Source organism: Chelmon rostratus, chromosome 1, assembly GCF_017976325.1.
Source record: "Chelmon rostratus isolate fCheRos1 chromosome 1, fCheRos1.pri, whole genome shotgun sequence".
Taxonomy (NCBI): domain Eukaryota; kingdom Metazoa; phylum Chordata; class Actinopteri; order Chaetodontiformes; family Chaetodontidae; genus Chelmon; species Chelmon rostratus.
Window position 1 is genome coordinate 29,478,103 of NC_055658.1, and position 16,959 is coordinate 29,495,061.

Sequence of the window (16,959 nt, forward strand, 5' to 3'; positions counted from 1 at the left end):
ACACACGCTAAACCAATATCCTCAACAACATTTTTGCTTTTTCAAAGATACATGAATGCATTGTGTATTCACGGACTGTATGTGTGTGATCACCACTACAGACAGCGATGAGTGTGCAGAGAACGGCAACCTGTGTGAGAGTGGCCACTGTCTGAACCTGCCAGGAGGCTTCCGCTGTGAATGTGACATGGGCTTCATCCCCACTCCTGACGGCAAGGCGTGCGAGGGTAAGGCAATACCGAACTGCTGTCCTGGTTACGGACCTCTGAATTGGTGCCCACATCCTAAATTACGCTGAGTGATTCAAAAAGGTCTGATGTTACTCTATTGAATGGTCGTTTGTTTTCCTGTTTGGAACAACAACAGATGCTGCCTTAAGACGGAACTCGTGAGATAGTATTTTGGAAATTGGAAGTACGCAATTTGCTTAGCATCTAAGTGGTTTTAGTTGTGAGAGGATTGCGAAGGGACTCACAACAATTTGATTGTGCCTCTATCAAATTTGGTTCATGATTTGACATTTTTTACATTTCAACATCACATTTTGTGGTGACGTAGCTAGTTTTAAAGCAGACAAAGCAAGATAACAACCTTCCCATCATAACATTTGCTAGTTAGCTGATATGATTGATTTGATTTAGCATTTTAATCAGCGGGTGTTTGTTGGGCAGGAAAACAAAAGCGAGTGTCTGCTCCATGAAATCCCAGTTTCACTCATTCATGTCACACAGTGTATGATTGAGTATGTAACATTAGAAAATAGCAGACTTTAGGTAGAAGCAGGACAGGACTAACATTAGTTAACAGGTTAGCTAATGATAGGTTTCACGTTAGCCAACTAACTAAGCCTATTGTCTTAACACTCACAAGGATGACTGGGCATAGACTGAAATGTTGTCTTGAGTTGATTAAACGTAACCTTCTTTGGCTAGTTCCAAAGTGATAAAAGTCTTTGGCCTTTCCTGATGCAGAAAAACAATGCACTGGGTGGATGGACCTCTTTATTTTGCACCACAGAAATCCACACCCACACATTATTGCTTGCTGAAAGTACAAATTGTCACTGCATAAACATTTATTGTCAATAAAGTCTGCATAAACTCTGTACAGACTTCCAAAATTGATTTTGGTAATAAATGGCCATACAGTCATACAGACCTATGCTAATTTCTGACATCCCACTGACTGAAATGATATGTATATGCTGGCCCTGTAATTGTCTTTTATTCTATTCAAGTTCATGTTTGAAACAAAGCTGCATGCACCTGCCAGACATAACCTTGACGATATGCTAATGCTATCCAGATTTGCCTTATCTAGGTATCACACAGACAGTAAATCTTTTTAGAGTTATTTTATTAGGGATGTAGAATTTCCACAGATAGAATAAATTTTAAGATGATGTAAGATTGCATGTAGACTTGTAACCCATGAGGGACCTTGTGTGAAATCCTGAGCTGAGCTACTGTAGAGTCGACATATGAACACATTTTGACTGGTAGCAGTGTGACTTATGCTTCCAGTGATAAGGCAGTGCTGGATTCAACTGAATGAGCAGACTGACCTCATTTTGCTGATGTGTCAAACATCCTGAAATAACCTGTCCAGTCCTCCCTGTCTCAACTGGACAGTAATGACTTGCGCAGAGTTTAATGATGTGGAAGAGCACAATTTCATAACCTTGGCTGCTGCTCTCGTAGTGTATGTGTGTGTCTGTCTGGATATGTCTGGGCATTTTTTGCCCCAGAACTGTCATTCTTTAGCAGAGGTGAGCGGCCTTCACTTCCTATTGCTGGCTGCCAATTTTCCACCATGATCCCATGATCCACTAATCCCTCACAGCTGGGCCTCTCTCTCTCTCTCTCTCTCTCTCTCTCTATCTCTCTCTCTCTTCTTTACAGACATCGATGAATGTACCTTTGCAGACATCTGTGTCAACGGACGCTGCCAGAATATCCCAGGACTTTTTAGATGTGAATGTAACATTGGTTATGAACTGGACAGGAGCGGAGGCAACTGCACAGGTAATGCCAGTCAACACACCAGTCCAGCTGCCTGACTCGATGATGCTCCGTTTATGCCCCAGTGAGCTTAGAAAATTTGAAAGGGTGTAAAAAGAACGGAGCAGCAGCAGTAAAGAGATGAACAGCTCTCATCTCCTCTGAGAGGGAGAGGAAAAGTCACTGCTTGTCTCTTTGCTGTTGTAGCAAATAATGATTTATTGACAAAAAAATGGAAAACTCTTATATATTTTTGTAGAGATGAGGATTTTTTTCTATAAACTTTTGCTTTTTTACTTTCTCTCTCAGATGTAAATGAATGTGCAGATCCGACCATCTGTATTAATGGCATGTGTGTCAACATTCCTGGAAGCTACCACTGTAACTGCCCAGCAGACTTTGAACTCAACCCCACTCGGGTGGGCTGCGTAGGTGAGACTCGACAAGTCCTCAGTGCACAGTGTTGGTGTTCGATCTTAGCTTATCATAGAACTAATTCTGAAGCAAAGGCAAGACACGCCCGTCCACCTGAACACCTGTGTGTGCCGTGCGTGTACAGACACTCGCTCCGGAAGCTGCTACCTGGACGTCCGTTCCCGAGGAGATGCATCAGAGAGCCTGGACTGCTCCAATGAGATCGGAGTCGGTGTTTCCAAGGCATCCTGCTGCTGCTCCCAGGGCAAGGGATGGGGAAATCCATGTGAATCCTGCCCATCTGTCAACTCAAGTGAGTCAGCCCGTCGCTATGCAGACTCTGTGTCATTATGCACGTTTATTTGTATGTTTCAGGTCATTAGCTAGGTTTATGACCTGTAGTCCGAGATGCACAGCCAAACAGAGGGCTCAGAGGTGACACGACGCATCTCCTGACAGCCTCAGTGAAATTCTACAGCTGAAGGATATTTTAAACGTACGGCCCATCTAAGTCAACACACAGTAAATTTAGTGCTATGTTTACTGGGTATTGTTATTTTAGTTAGTTTTGTTTATTATCCTTTTGGAAATTCCCTTTGTGTCTGGGGCAGCTGTCAGACAAATACAACCACAACAAAAAGACACTGCAATTTAAAACAGACATTTAACAACCCAGCGCTGGGTTGTCACAACAACATCGCCAACAATCATGAATTGCATACAGCAAAATGCAAGTGACACACACCTTATCTCACGAGGGTTCGTTTATTCGATCTATACTTGTCATCACTGCACCGAATGTCATAACATATGTAGAGTTCGCTCGTCAGTTTGAGTGACTCGCCACGTTTATATAGAAGCAAACCACCGTTTCTGAGCCTTTCGGCTGTCACCCACAACATGAAAAGAGATGCGACAATATTTGTGAAATTGCTTCAACCAGTCCAACTCGCCCACAGAGCTCCTGATATGTGAGCCTGTAACTGAAATTTGTTGGATTTTCACCATGTAGAGTCAGTTGCAGATAAAAGGACCAAGAGAACCAAGTAAAGATGTCTGAATGAGTGAAGATAAGATTTCTACTTGAAAAGTGGTTGAATGCCACTATGTGGGAAAGTAATTTGATCATTGGCTTTGATCAACAACCCTGTCAAGTCCTATTGGTTGTTTTGTACCATGGTGCAGATCAAGTCAATTAATCAGTCATTTGACTCCTGTTTTCCTTATGTCCCTTGAAGTGCTTTTCTATACCGTGAAATTCAGGTCCGATAAGGTGTGCGTTAGCTGCTCTGCAAACATTCAGGCTACATGCTGCCTGCTCTTGTCATGCAATGAGTGTGTTTGGTTTGCCTTAATTGTTGTTGCTGGTAAAGATGAGACAGCTTTGTGCAACTTGCTTGAAATTGCCAACAGATGGTTCAAAACATTACAGGGAATGACTCACCCTTTTTCAGCTCAAGGAAATGCTTGTCCCTATGACAAGAACAAAAACTTTTTCTCTTCGCTTTGTAATTCTGAGTAGCTGCAGTCATGTCCGGTCCACTGGGCTCTGTGGATAACTGAGATCTGAGATGGCTGATCAGAAAAAAAGCACAACACGGAGTGAGAGGAAGCATATTTCTCAGGCACATGACCAACTGGGACTGTGACTTAACTCAGCGTCTCCCCCTCAGCCAACCATTACTGTCAAATCCTGCAGTAAAACAACCTTGATTATGGTTTATGTGTTGTGTTATTGTTGCTGGTTTATGTGATTTGGTGCTGTGTTATGTGTTACAGCTGAGTACAAGACGCTGTGCCCTGGAGGAGAGGGCTTCAGACCGAACCCCATCACTGTCATCTTGGAAGGTCAGACAGCAACATGCTATGGGACTTGTGCACAGCTAGCACACACCCACCCACAATGCCACTGATGTTTCCTTCCTCTCTCTGGCAGATATCAACGAGTGCCAGGAGCTGCCGGGCTTGTGTCAGGGAGGACAGTGCATCAACACCTTTGGCAGCTTCCAGTGTGAATGTCCAAGAGGCTTCGCCCTCAACACAGATACCAGAGTCTGTGAAGGTATTAGACGCACACAGACACGTGAACACACAGGTGACCTATTCCTCTCTGCTGTCGCTTTTGCCCTGGGACGTTTCAGCGGGAAGGAAATTGACTCCAGCCGTTGAGGCCTTCGTTCAGCGAGGACACATGGAGAGAGAGCGGAAAAAGCACCGAGTGCAAAAAGACAGAGAAATATTGGACCTTTTTGTCCCTTAGAAAACACTGCAGCTCATTGTAGCTCAATATGTCTCTGCTCTAGTTCCCGTTTGCTGCTAACCCAGCAAAGCTCAGTCAGGATGATGAGACAGCTGAGCGCCTAACTGTGTCCAGAGGAGTGAGGCTCTGATGTGGTCAGCCCTCTCCTCTGGGAAGTACAGCGAGTCCCCTGTAGACAGGCCAGAGATGACGGAGGGAGGGAGAGACACAGGAATGAAAGATAGGGGGGAAAAAAGGAGATACATGAGAAGTGTGTTTAGAAAAGAGAAACGGGAACAGAGCGGAGAGGAGAGGGCTCAGGGTTAGACAATGACATGTGGCTGGCGGCATTTTAATTAGCGTGTGTTTGTTGGCCGGGAGAACAAAAGCGGGTGTCTGTTCTATGAAGTCCTGGACTACACATTCACTATGTCTCTAGTCAATCAGCAGTTCAGCTGTTAGCTGGGCCAAAAGGAACAAGCGCTGTATTTGGCACTAATGTCGGTACAGGAGTGAAAGAGATTTAGTATAGAAAGTATAGAAGCAAGAAGAACAAAAATTACAATTAATATAAGAGGTATTGAAAGCAAATTCCCCCCATGTCTTTATTTTGTTGTGGCAGTGGTTTTTGAACCCGGGATGTACAGTATGTTCACTTAAGAGGATACTGGTTGTTATTGTACACTTACCCAGAGACACAATGTGTAGAAATACGCCCAGAGTGCATCAAACAGATGTTAAATTTGTTGCTTGTGTTGTTCCTTTTGAATTTAGTGGTTGAATCTGCTGGATTCGTGAAACAGCAAAAGCAATAAAGTTGCAGTGAAGGGCTGAAGAGGGATTTAGGACGAACTTCAGTTCTTCCACATAAAAATTCTGTATCATCGTATGTTCCTATTGAACTCACTCTGCTTTCCTTTCCTTTCCTTTAGTCGTTTACGTTGTACATTTTAAATAAAAGCATGTAAATCAGAAGCTATATTCATCAACACAGTGGGCTCATTACCGTCTGTCCTCTCTGCATGCAGATATCAATGAGTGTGAACGACCAGGCATCTGTGGCCCAGGCCAATGCTACAACACCATTGGGAACTACACCTGTATCTGCCCTGTGGACTACATGCAGGTCAATGGAGGGAACAACTGCATGGGTAGGTCTGCATGCTGCACTCTTAGGCCTGTAACAATCAGCGAAATGGCAGTGACTGTCATGCGCTGACATTTCTGCAATCAACTTTCTCTTTTTCATGTAAACGCACACAGACATGAGGAAGAGCTACTGCTACAGGAACTTTTACTCGGACAACGGGACATGCGATGGAGAGCTGACCTTCAACATGACCAAAAAGATGTGCTGCTGCTCCTACAATATCGGCCGTGCGTGGAATAAACCTTGTGAACAGTGTCCTGTGCCCAGCACCGGTGAGGTTTCACCACACACACATATGCCTAGAGAGAAAAAGGAACTGAAATGAGCTTTTAAAAACTCATGTTTCGCCTCCGCTCAGATGAGTTTGCGGTCCTGTGTGGCAGCGAGAGACCAGGATACTACATCGACATCACCACTGGACGGGTCATCGGTAAGATTTTCCCATTCGAAGGTTTATGTGATGAAATGGAAAGTTTGCTTCGTTCTCATCTTGTCCCCTTGTTTCTTCCTCGTGTGCTAGACATTGATGAGTGCAGGGAAATCCCAGGAGTGTGTGAGAATGGAGTGTGCATCAACATGATTGGCAGCTTCAGGTGTGAGTGCCCCATTGGCTTCATCTACAACGACAAGCTGCTGATTTGCGAAGGTAAGGCCTGCACACCATCGAGGTGCTACTGAGGATCATGCAAAAACATAAAGTTGCTGTGAAGGCTTTTAAACTAAGTCAGTTCATTAATGTTGATCAGGTAACTTTTATTTGTGCCGTCTCCGGTGGACGACTGTCATTGAATGCCTCTGTCCCTGTTGTTAGATATCGATGAGTGTCAGAATGGACCGGTGTGCCAGCAGAATGCAGCCTGTCTGAACATGCCCGGAAGCTACCGCTGCGAGTGTAAACATGGATATCGTTTCACCCCCACTGGACAGTGTTTAGGTAAGGCTGTGGTGGTAATTAGCCTTTAAAGAGTCAAGTTATACACAACATTACTGGTGTGATGCATGGTTGCCACTGTTCACTTAACCAACAGGGGTTTAGTCAACTCCAAATGACCTCAATAGAGATTATACGGAATTGGAAACATGCAGCAGGATGAGAGAAATGATTAGAGGAGGCAGCCAAAAAACAGCTGTCTTTCGTGAGGATGAAGCCGACTTCTCTTGTGGCCTGACGCTGTCATGCCTCTTCCAGCTATTGTACGAGAGTCTTTGAACTACACCGTTATATGCCAAATAAAAAGAGGTTGCTAGTTATTAAGCCAGCTTTTCATGTGACTCCGGGCAGCAAAACACGGTCAGACTGCAGTGAGAGAAAACTGAAACTGCGGCTTGAGACAATGATGAATTTACATGTTAGAATTAAATAGGATGTTCAATAATGCATGATAACAATAATACAGTGATTTACAGTGATTTGAAAATTAAGCATTGCTGCAAGGCAGAATGTGAAATGCAGTATTTAAAAATGGACATATTTTTGACTGTAATTCAATTATAATCATGTTACTGTGGTATCGTACAACAGGGTTATTGTGTCATCATCCAGCAGAGTTATTGGCCAGTGTCCTTCATAGCTATGAAGCAATAAATACATGCTCATATTAGTGATTGTTTGTGGCGAGCGACAAATATCCAAATAGTCATTAAAGTCATATTAAACTCAATGAAATCAAAATGTTTTGATTGTGTATGTTATTTATTATGGATAATAACATCAGTTATCATTAAGTTCAAAAAACGATCTTCCGATTTTATACAGTATGATGCGAGGTGTTGTTTAGGTCTCCCCAAAGTTTAATCTTTTGCAAGATCGTATGGTGCACAACACTTGACAAGGTTGACTAATTAATGTTAAGAAATAGATTTAGACAATTACTGTGTAAAATTTGAGATTTCAGGAGAATCTTATGATGTTTTTCCCATTTTAACATTGGGCCAAAGATGAATGGCTAATGACCTAGACACTGGGTGAAAAAAGTGTGATTTTTACATGAAAATAAATAAAAATGCAATTCTGGCATAGTTAATATGTCATATACTTGTGTTTGTATATATATACTGGTTTAATTTTTGTGTCTTATGTCCACTGTATTTATGTGTATATACCAGTGGAAGACATAAAAAAATGTGCCAAATTAAGCCGCCTCACACCCTCTAATTATCACATCAGGTAAAACTGCCGCCTTGTTCAGTTATAACCTTAATTTAGTCAGGTAGTCAACTGACTAAACTGCTGCTGTATCAGTGGGACTGTATATTTCACAGCTTTGTCTGTTTTGACTCTAAACTTAACGCAGTGTGACAGTTGTTTTCTTCCTTTTTTAGACCGTAATGAATGCATTGAGAGCCCTGGTGTGTGCAGTCCTGGTCAGTGCATTGACACGCTGGGGAGCTTCCGCTGCATCTGCCCCAATGGCTTCAAAACGACGCGGGATCAGGCGATGTGTGTTGGTAAGCTGCACTGGCATCAGCGCTCACTTGTTTTTGATGTGTGGTCTCAGCAGTGAATCTCAGCTGAGTGGGTAATATTAGGTAAAACTGATGATGCTCTCTGGTTTCAGACGTGGACGAGTGCGAGAGACAGCCCTGTGGCAACGGGACCTGTAAGAACACCGTGGGCTCCTACAACTGTCTCTGCTACCCCGGCTTTCAGAACTCACACAACAGTGACTGCATAGGTGCGTACGTCTGCGCAAGTGAGTTAGTAAAAGAGAAAAAGCAACAGAGCTGTATCGCTTCTGTGACAGACTGTGCTGTTTGTGCATTGATCAGATGTTGACGAGTGTTCGACGCAGAGGGGCTTGTGTCGAAACGGGCAGTGTGTGAACACCGTGGGCACCTTCCTCTGTGTGTGCCATGATGGCTATGAGCTCACTTTAGACGGCAGACTGTGTGCAGGTAAGGAACTGTCATTTTTAATTTTTTATAATTATCTGATTCTAATATGTATGTTTTTACACTATATCCCTTGTGTATTCCCTTTTTTCTCAGATATTAATGAATGTGCCGTCAGTCCGGGCACATGTGGTGCAGGAACTTGCCTGAATCTGGATGGCTCTTATAGGTGTATCTGCCCGCCTGGCTACTATCTCCATGAGGAAACCTGTGAAGGTACAGCGGCCTAAAGCCAGTAATATCTGCGTCATGGTCCATAAATATAAGTGAAAACATGACAAGTGAAAACAGGCATTTCTGAAGTAATATATCTGCATGAATGAGTCTCACCTCATGCAGTGCAGAGAACCCCTACTAATGCGACACATTCACACATGGATATATACATCCATGCACAAATCACAGCTTAGAGCAGCTCTGAGGAGGTGTAAAAGAATAGAATAAGCCATTTCTTGGCCTCCTGCTTCCCTTCAATTGCCTTGCTGCTACACATCGCCCCTCTTCTCCCTTTCACACGTGGGAGCGGGCCCTAGCCAGAACACTTGGATTGTTTATACAGTGGGGCTGATGAAGAGATATTCGGCAGACTTCAACACATTCCTGCTTTCGGCTCTGTTCCTGGAAGCAGGGAGGAATGGCGCTGAATTCTCAGCATCAGTAACAGCAGCAGCTGGTCGTTATGATGAACGAACACGTGACACGGAGGCTGTTCCAGATAATACACCAGCATCCAACTATCCGTTAGTGAGATTACACTCTGTTTGGTCACATTTGGATCGATGACGTATGGGTGTGACTTCAACTGCAGATATGACAGTAGTTCAAGGAAAGATGAGATGCCAGTGCAGCACTCCAGGGTGGATTCTGATGGTGCAAATCAGGAGTGAATTCTGATGGGTTAGATTTGTGAATCTGATGAGATGGTTGATGCCGTTCCTCTTTGTCTGTCAGACATTGACGAGTGCTCCCAGTCGCCTGAGCTCTGCACATTTGGAACCTGCTCCAACACCGAAGGAAGCTTCACCTGCTTGTGTCCGGAAGGCTTCCAGATCTCCGCCTCTGGACGCAGATGTTTAGGTAACTGTGTGTGTCTGATGCTATGAAAACTATCTCCTGCGTCACATTTCAGAGGGCAAAGTGTAAATGCCAGTGTGTCTGTATAGTCTGTCTCTGAGTGCTAGTGGAGACAAAGCAGCAGTCGGTGGTGTCAGACTTTTCCTGCTCTTTCATGATAGCACACTGTGTTCCAGCTGGTTCTGCTGCTGCTGCCTCTACAAGGCCAAGGGTGGCTCTGAACAGATCACTTTTCCATTTCCTCACTTGTGTGTGTGTGTGTATGTGTGTGTGTGTTTATGTACATATGTGTGTCTTTGGGTTGGGCGGGGGCGCGCTGAGTCCTCTGTTAGGGAGTTCCCCCTCCAAACACTGAAGTGATGACATCATCAGTTCAGTGAGTCAGTTTATAGTTTGTATTTCACTTTTCTCTCCAGTGTCAGGAGTGAGGGTTGGAGGGTAAACGGGAGGAGCTGGGTGGAGAGTGAGCAACACGGGCAGTGAAAGGGATTTCTCGACAAACCCCGTCCCACTGAGAAAACAATTGTTTTTGTTTAAAATGATGACAGACATGAAGACAATGAAGAAAACCGTGATGACAGCAGTGATGAACACCATTTCTGGGTCTTTGGGTGCATTCATGCTATTAATATTTCATATTTTCTGATTTCTTCTGTTTATATGTCATCTCTGTCCCCCCAAAAATTATAATAACTCTTCTCTGTAAAGAGAAAGAAGCTATTCTAAGCTGTTATTTTAGGTGTTAAATGACAGAGAGACATGAGCATAGGCTATAAATACAGTAGGTTGAAATTTATACATAATATTCTCCATAGTTCTGCGCACTGTCATAGTTTTTTCACTCAATTAACATATTATATTTTCCCAAATGATAATGCTACATTAAAGCAAGATTATGTAGCTTTTGCTAAATAGTGGCCACCATGGCAACATGACAATTATGGCTGCATACTCGACATATTGTGACAGTAGCACAAGTAGGAAACGGTCTTAAACAGCAAACTTCTCCAGTCAATTACAGAGCAATGACTGTCTAAGGTTTGTTCACATTAGCTAACATGATCCATCATAAACTACTCAGACCAAGTCAGGCTGTAGCTGCAGAACCCCTGACTGTATTGAATTGTGCCATGTTGTCTTTCATTTCTTATGAACTTAAGTTTTAATTTTTAAGAGTAAGAACATAACATCATTTGTGCTACGTACCAGCACTGCTGTATTTTACCAGGTATCAGAAAATAAATTGACCTACATGTAAAAACAGTGACAGAGGGGAAACTAAATGCAGTCTCATATGCGTATCATGCGCATCCACAGTTTCTCCTGAAAGACAACAAAAGACATGTTAACAAGTCACATTTTGTCATGATATCAACATTTAAAAACAGAAAATCACTGAAGAAAACACAAAAGACAAGTATATGCTGAGGACATGGAGGAGTTGTTGCTATGTCATTAGCTGTTAAAGGTTTAAGACCTCAGAAGCTGCAGTTTAAGCTGCATCTGTAGTTTAGTCTGAACCTGGTTGTCCTGTAAAAATCACCTTAACTCATGTAAAGGTCACTGTATCTGAGGTTTAAGGTCATAAAGTTCAATACAATGAAACTTGACATGATAATTTCATGACTATTGTTTAACATATATGTTATTTCTGAGGCATTTCTGTGATCAAGTGCCAAATTTATATAATTCTGGTATTATGATTCAAGGTGATTTTTTGGAGCCAGAAACAGGGTTACTGATTATTTAAGGAACATAAGAACCAGCAACATTATTATTCAGTTGGAGTCTTGTTTCTGGCCACCTGGCGAAGTCCAATATTCACCCTCAGCTCTATTTTTGGTAATCATCCAACTTCTGAGTGGAGATTATTCCATTGGCCCAGTGCAGGATGGGAAGGCGTCAGAGATGCCCACTCCCAGTGTGCTATATAATATTGATGCTCTCTGACAGGCCTGCATTAGGCATGTCAGACACCTGGTTTAGCTGCAGTTTAGCTGTTGTTTGGCTGCTTTGACAGCGATCAGGCCCAGTTCAGCACACAGCTGAGTTTAAACCACTGTAAGTTCTGGTTTAGCTGGACCTGTTCTAAATCGCTAACCAAGTCAGATGCTAAGTGACAGAGCAACAGACAATCCGATTAGTGATGTGGGGTTTTTTTCTCAGCCTTTATTGACAATAAATACTAGATGTGAAGGCCAGGCCACATTTTAGGTGACTTTATCAAAAATGTTCAGTGTCACAAACCGCAAAATAAGAATGACGTGCACGTGCAGATGCACGTGTGCGTGCGCTCACACACACTTGCACAACAGCTGTGTGCAGAGCACCATAAATCTCTTTTGCGGAAAGGCTGACAAATCAGTTTCATGGAGCAAAGTAACATGACACTCTTTGACATTCTCCTCAAAGCACCAGGTGTTCATGTATGTGGTCCTTGCCTCTGAGCCAGGTGTGTGTGTGTGTGTGCGCGTGTGTGTGTGATCTATGGTGGTCAGAAAGCTTATTTGTGTTGAGTTCAGTGAAGGCCAATGCTTGCAGGAGAGCGCAACCATATGCTTCTCATTACAAGTAAGTGGCTGCCTGGTCGAGGAGGAACAAGAGCCCTCAGAATCAGGGTGAGAAAGAGAGACTGGCAAACACAGATCACTGACTAGAGATAAGTATCCAGCCTCTGTCCTCACAGCAAGCACTTCACCAAACATTTTAGCATTCAATTTATAGATTTAGGTAACATTTCTGCATTAAGATGTCTAAAAATGATTAGACCTTTGTTATATATTTTGTTGAGTTGTGTACTTACATTACGCAGAGAAATCTGGTAAATTCAAAGTAATGGTGCGCTTCATTGGGTCACCTGTCAGTGTTTGCATATCCCCTTTACCCTCTGTAAGTTGCTTTAACTTCTGGGGAAACGCAGTAAAGACCAGATGATTTGTCAGAGAGTGAGGAAGTAAATCAGCAAACATGACTGAACATAACATTACATAACATAACAATACATTACCTTGCCATGAACATTTCTTCCTGAGCCACCGTCATCAGATAGATTTTCAGCATCAGTGGTGTTTGTTTAACGATGAAGGCAACAACTCCCATGATCCCACGCTGCTTCACGATGTCATCAAACTGGAAATTTTGATTGAGAGACCCAAGTGGCAGAAATTACACACTGTGCATTTAAAAGAAAAATGCTTCAAAATATGTTGTATTTTTGGTCAATTTACAGTGCCTACAGGTAAATATAACACTGAACAAATTAGTTTAAGCATCACTTCACAGAGACTTTAATGAAGTGATAACAATATCTTAAAAAAAAGAGAAATAGGCACATTATTTAATTATATTGAATTGTTCATAAAAACTTTTCTAATAATAATATACATGCTCAGTATTGCGGACTTGTATTAAGTTTCTTAACCTGAAAAATGATCGTACCTCGTTTCAAAGGAAGGGTTCAACAAGTTGTGGTTATATGGAGGAATTTATGTCAACGAAGTGTGAATATTTGATGTAATTGAACAGATTAAACAAACAAGATATTAGTGTTAATTGTAGTAATACGTGAGCTTTAGAGGTGCTGCTAATCAGAGGTTTTTAATGTTTTGACAGAGCCTAGCTAGCTGTTTGTACCTGTTTTCAGTATTTATGTTTAGCTAAGCTAACGGTAAAGTTTTACGCTCTTATTTATTCACTGCTTTTGTCCTCTCTGTGTGTTAACCCGTAGACATCCGCGTGAACTACTGCTATACCAAGTTTGAAAATGGGCGCTGCCTGGCTCCAAAGCCTCAGAACACCTCCAAGGAAGCGTGCTGCTGCACTGGAATGCCAGGTCAAGGCTGGGGAGACCCCTGCGAAATCTGCCCCAGCAAGGGAGAGGGTGCGTACACTTCCTGTGTGGGGAAACAATCATGTGCACGCAAGCTCATGCACCCAATTATGTGTATTATTTAATGGTATTCATGTCTTTTCACGTCTCATGCTTTCAGAGGCGTATCCTCTTCTCTGTCCCAATGAGGGATATCAAAGAGGGCCAGATGACCACCCGAAAGGTATGTGTGTCATTAGCGCTGAATCGTCTGTCTTGCCTCTCTGTTGGCATGTAATTCTCCTAATGTTGATCATTTTTTAATTGCAGATATTGATGAATGCCTCAATGACCCTTGCATCAATGGCCAGTGCATAAACACAGATGGCTCCTTCCGCTGTGAATGTCCTATGGGATACCGTCTGGACATTAGTGGAGTCAGATGTGAAGGCCAGTCCACCCCCTGTTTCTCTCATTATCTCTGTATTCTCATCTTCCTCCTGTCTTTGTCTCTGTCATACTTTCTCATTGATTTATTCACCTCGTGTGTTAATCTAATGCTAACATGCTCAACAAGATTTATGTTACTTTCCTCAATATAGACACTAATGAGTGTGACATCGGTAATCCATGCGGCAACGGCACGTGCACTAACGTCATCGGTGGTTTTGAGTGTGCATGTGATGACGGCTTTGAGCCTGGGCCAATGATGACCTGTGAAGGTATGTGAAATGATGTCTGCACTCTCACTTCCGTCATGCAGCCTTTGCTATTACTGTAACTTGCTGCCCTCTGTTCCTTGCCCAGACATCAATGAGTGCGCCCAGAATCCTCTACTGTGTGCCTTCCGCTGTGTAAACGTGGTGGGCTCGTACGAGTGTAAATGTCCAACAGGCTACGTTCTACGTGAGGACAGGAGGATGTGCAAAGGTACTGCAGCTCAATGACTCATCAGCCACTCAGCTCTCTCAGTCATTGTCCATTTTCTGGAAAGCGTTGGTTGAAAATAAACTTAGTACCTCATAGAGACATGCCGGCTCTATCCATAAAGTTACATAACACACTATCTCTGTGAGATCCTCGAGGGTTCTCTGTCTCGGACGAACTTAAAACACTCTCTGGAAACTGTAACTGGCAGAGTCAGTGTTTACACCTCCGCTCTCTCAGATAGCTCGGACACCATAGCAACGGTTGTATTTGGAGGGAAGTGCAGAGACAGGAGGAATCTCTCAGCGTCTATCGCGTCACCATTTACATTACAGCTCCAAACAGACCACCAACCCTCCCACTACACGCCTGCTAGCACTACAGAGCTCAGCGTTGGATTGGGCAGTTGCGTTAAACTCTGGAGTGCTGCAGTGTGTGTGAGTGCCGGTGTTACATCACTGGTGTAATTTCTGCACATGCATGCCTACACATTAAGTTCTTCATACTTGTGCATCCTCTTACGCTGTTTGTACACTGTTTGTGTTCCAGATCAGAATGAGTGTGAAGATGGTATAGACGACTGTGCCAGCAGAGGCATGACCTGCAAGAACCTGATCGGTACATACATGTGCATCTGTTCCCCTGGATATACACGGCAGCCCGGTGGAGAGGGTTGTATGGGTAAGATTATCATATTGTCCCACTGTTGGAAAAAATGAACCATCGTTCTTATTCATGGCCTCCAATCTTGGCTTTAGTTTGCATAAAATGAATCTGTTTTGGTGTAGCAGCCCTTGGCATCAATAATCACAGCGTTGAGTTTGACTGGTACGACTTTTTTCTTCCGTTAGGATACCGTGAAACTAAAACCACATAGCAAAAAAAACCCAAAACAAAATCAATTCCTTAATACATCAACATTCAATTCATATGTACATGTACGTATAAATTACAACAACAAAAAATAATATTCTGTGTTTCCTTAAAAACCACACACACACTGCGAAATGGTACAAAACATCAACCTCTAATAATAATACGAAACACCCCAGCAGCCCATTAATACAAAGATAACACATACCTCTCTTCGCCTACCAAGGGTGCAAACTAGATACAGATAGCCTTGTTGAAATGGTCAAATACTGGCATCCGACCAACTGCACTCAATGATAAACAAAGAAATACATTCGCATAAATGTTGGGCTTATTGTCAAACATCACGAAATTCTAATTTGACTTCTATTTGTTTTAATTTTCAACTTACTTTGTACTATCCGCTCTCCCGACCAGCTGCTCAGAAAACATGCAAAACTGGCGTGTGATGTCACTATTTGATTTTTTCCTTCTAAACTTTATGGGGAGCGCCAACCCGGGAACATGAATAATACACAAAAAACTCCGGCTCCGCTGGCCACTTACATTTGGTATTCATGCACCTTTGTGTACTAGTCGTCTAATCTGGCTCTAATTGTTAACCATACCATGTTCTCTTCTGTAATTAGTGGACATTTGTTTCCACCACTGTAAGGTTTGCACATTCACAAGAATAAACTTCTTGGGGAGACCCAAACCTTCCCACTTTTGTCATGAAAATCAAATGTTAACCTTGAATATTTGCACAAAATAAGAGCAATCGGTCAAAAATAGAGAGGTTGTATGTTGGTAGTTAAACCAGAAGAAACCTATATGATTAAAAGGATGAATTTATATTCGCAATTATTTTTTATTACACAGAATAAACCCTGTCACTGGTTTAAACTTGTGTTTGTAGGTAAGATGATGGCCTTTTATTACAGACTGTGTCCTCAATGCAGAGCTGTTCCATGTCTTAGATGTTGGTGGTGGGTGTAGTGAATGGCAGGAGGAGCATTGGGGTGCAGTGAAAGACAATGGTACCATGCTGAGCAAATGGGGAAATGTTAATGTATGCGTCTGCTTGACAGGAGCGATGATGAAGAACACATTTATTAAATGATTTGTATGTAACTATTAAAAGAGAGGAACATGTATTGACATGTTTGCAAACATCTACCACAAGAACGTGTAGTTTGATGAAGGGCGGTAAGAGATATTGGGGTGCGTGTGATGTGTGTACTTTGTGGTTGAACTTCCGCTTTAGCTTAATTTAACTGAGATTAACATATAAACAGAAGTCTTGTCAAACAAATCCCATCATGTCCTTACTCTGCTCATGTGCACGTGTGCCTCTGTTAGATCTGAACGAGTGCACAGCCAAACCAGGTATCTGCAGGAACGGCCGCTGTGAGAACACAGTAGGAAGCTACCGCTGCAGATGTGACCAAGGATTCGTCGCCAACCCCACACAGACCGAATGTATCGGTACGTATGTTGTTATCAATATCTATATCTAAGTGTGTGTTTTTTGTTCACTGTTGTCTTACTTAACTTGATTGAGTTCAGTCAGTTTTTATCAGGATCTGTTGCATCCTCACGG

At 42.7% G+C, this 16,959-nt stretch overlaps 1 protein-coding gene across 1 annotated transcript in view; it reads left to right on the forward strand.

The window, feature by feature from the left end:
* fbn1 (fibrillin 1) overlaps positions 1 to 16,959 on the forward strand; it is a 60,613-nt gene that overhangs the window by 36,760 nt on the left and 6,894 nt on the right. The window contains exons 36-58 of the mRNA XM_041943406.1: positions 102 to 227; positions 1,902 to 2,024; positions 2,310 to 2,432; positions 2,560 to 2,727; positions 4,194 to 4,262; positions 4,351 to 4,476; positions 5,682 to 5,804; positions 5,917 to 6,075; positions 6,162 to 6,233; positions 6,324 to 6,449; positions 6,615 to 6,737; positions 8,126 to 8,251; positions 8,362 to 8,478; positions 8,573 to 8,698; positions 8,792 to 8,911; positions 9,647 to 9,772; positions 13,497 to 13,649; positions 13,759 to 13,821; positions 13,908 to 14,027; positions 14,180 to 14,299; positions 14,385 to 14,507; positions 15,054 to 15,185; positions 16,719 to 16,844. Coding sequence (XP_041799340.1) covers positions 102 to 227; positions 1,902 to 2,024; positions 2,310 to 2,432; positions 2,560 to 2,727; positions 4,194 to 4,262; positions 4,351 to 4,476; positions 5,682 to 5,804; positions 5,917 to 6,075; positions 6,162 to 6,233; positions 6,324 to 6,449; positions 6,615 to 6,737; positions 8,126 to 8,251; positions 8,362 to 8,478; positions 8,573 to 8,698; positions 8,792 to 8,911; positions 9,647 to 9,772; positions 13,497 to 13,649; positions 13,759 to 13,821; positions 13,908 to 14,027; positions 14,180 to 14,299; positions 14,385 to 14,507; positions 15,054 to 15,185; positions 16,719 to 16,844 — 2,790 coding nt within the window. The remainder of the gene's footprint in view (positions 1 to 101; positions 228 to 1,901; positions 2,025 to 2,309; positions 2,433 to 2,559; positions 2,728 to 4,193; positions 4,263 to 4,350; positions 4,477 to 5,681; positions 5,805 to 5,916; positions 6,076 to 6,161; positions 6,234 to 6,323; positions 6,450 to 6,614; positions 6,738 to 8,125; positions 8,252 to 8,361; positions 8,479 to 8,572; positions 8,699 to 8,791; positions 8,912 to 9,646; positions 9,773 to 13,496; positions 13,650 to 13,758; positions 13,822 to 13,907; positions 14,028 to 14,179; positions 14,300 to 14,384; positions 14,508 to 15,053; positions 15,186 to 16,718; positions 16,845 to 16,959) is intronic.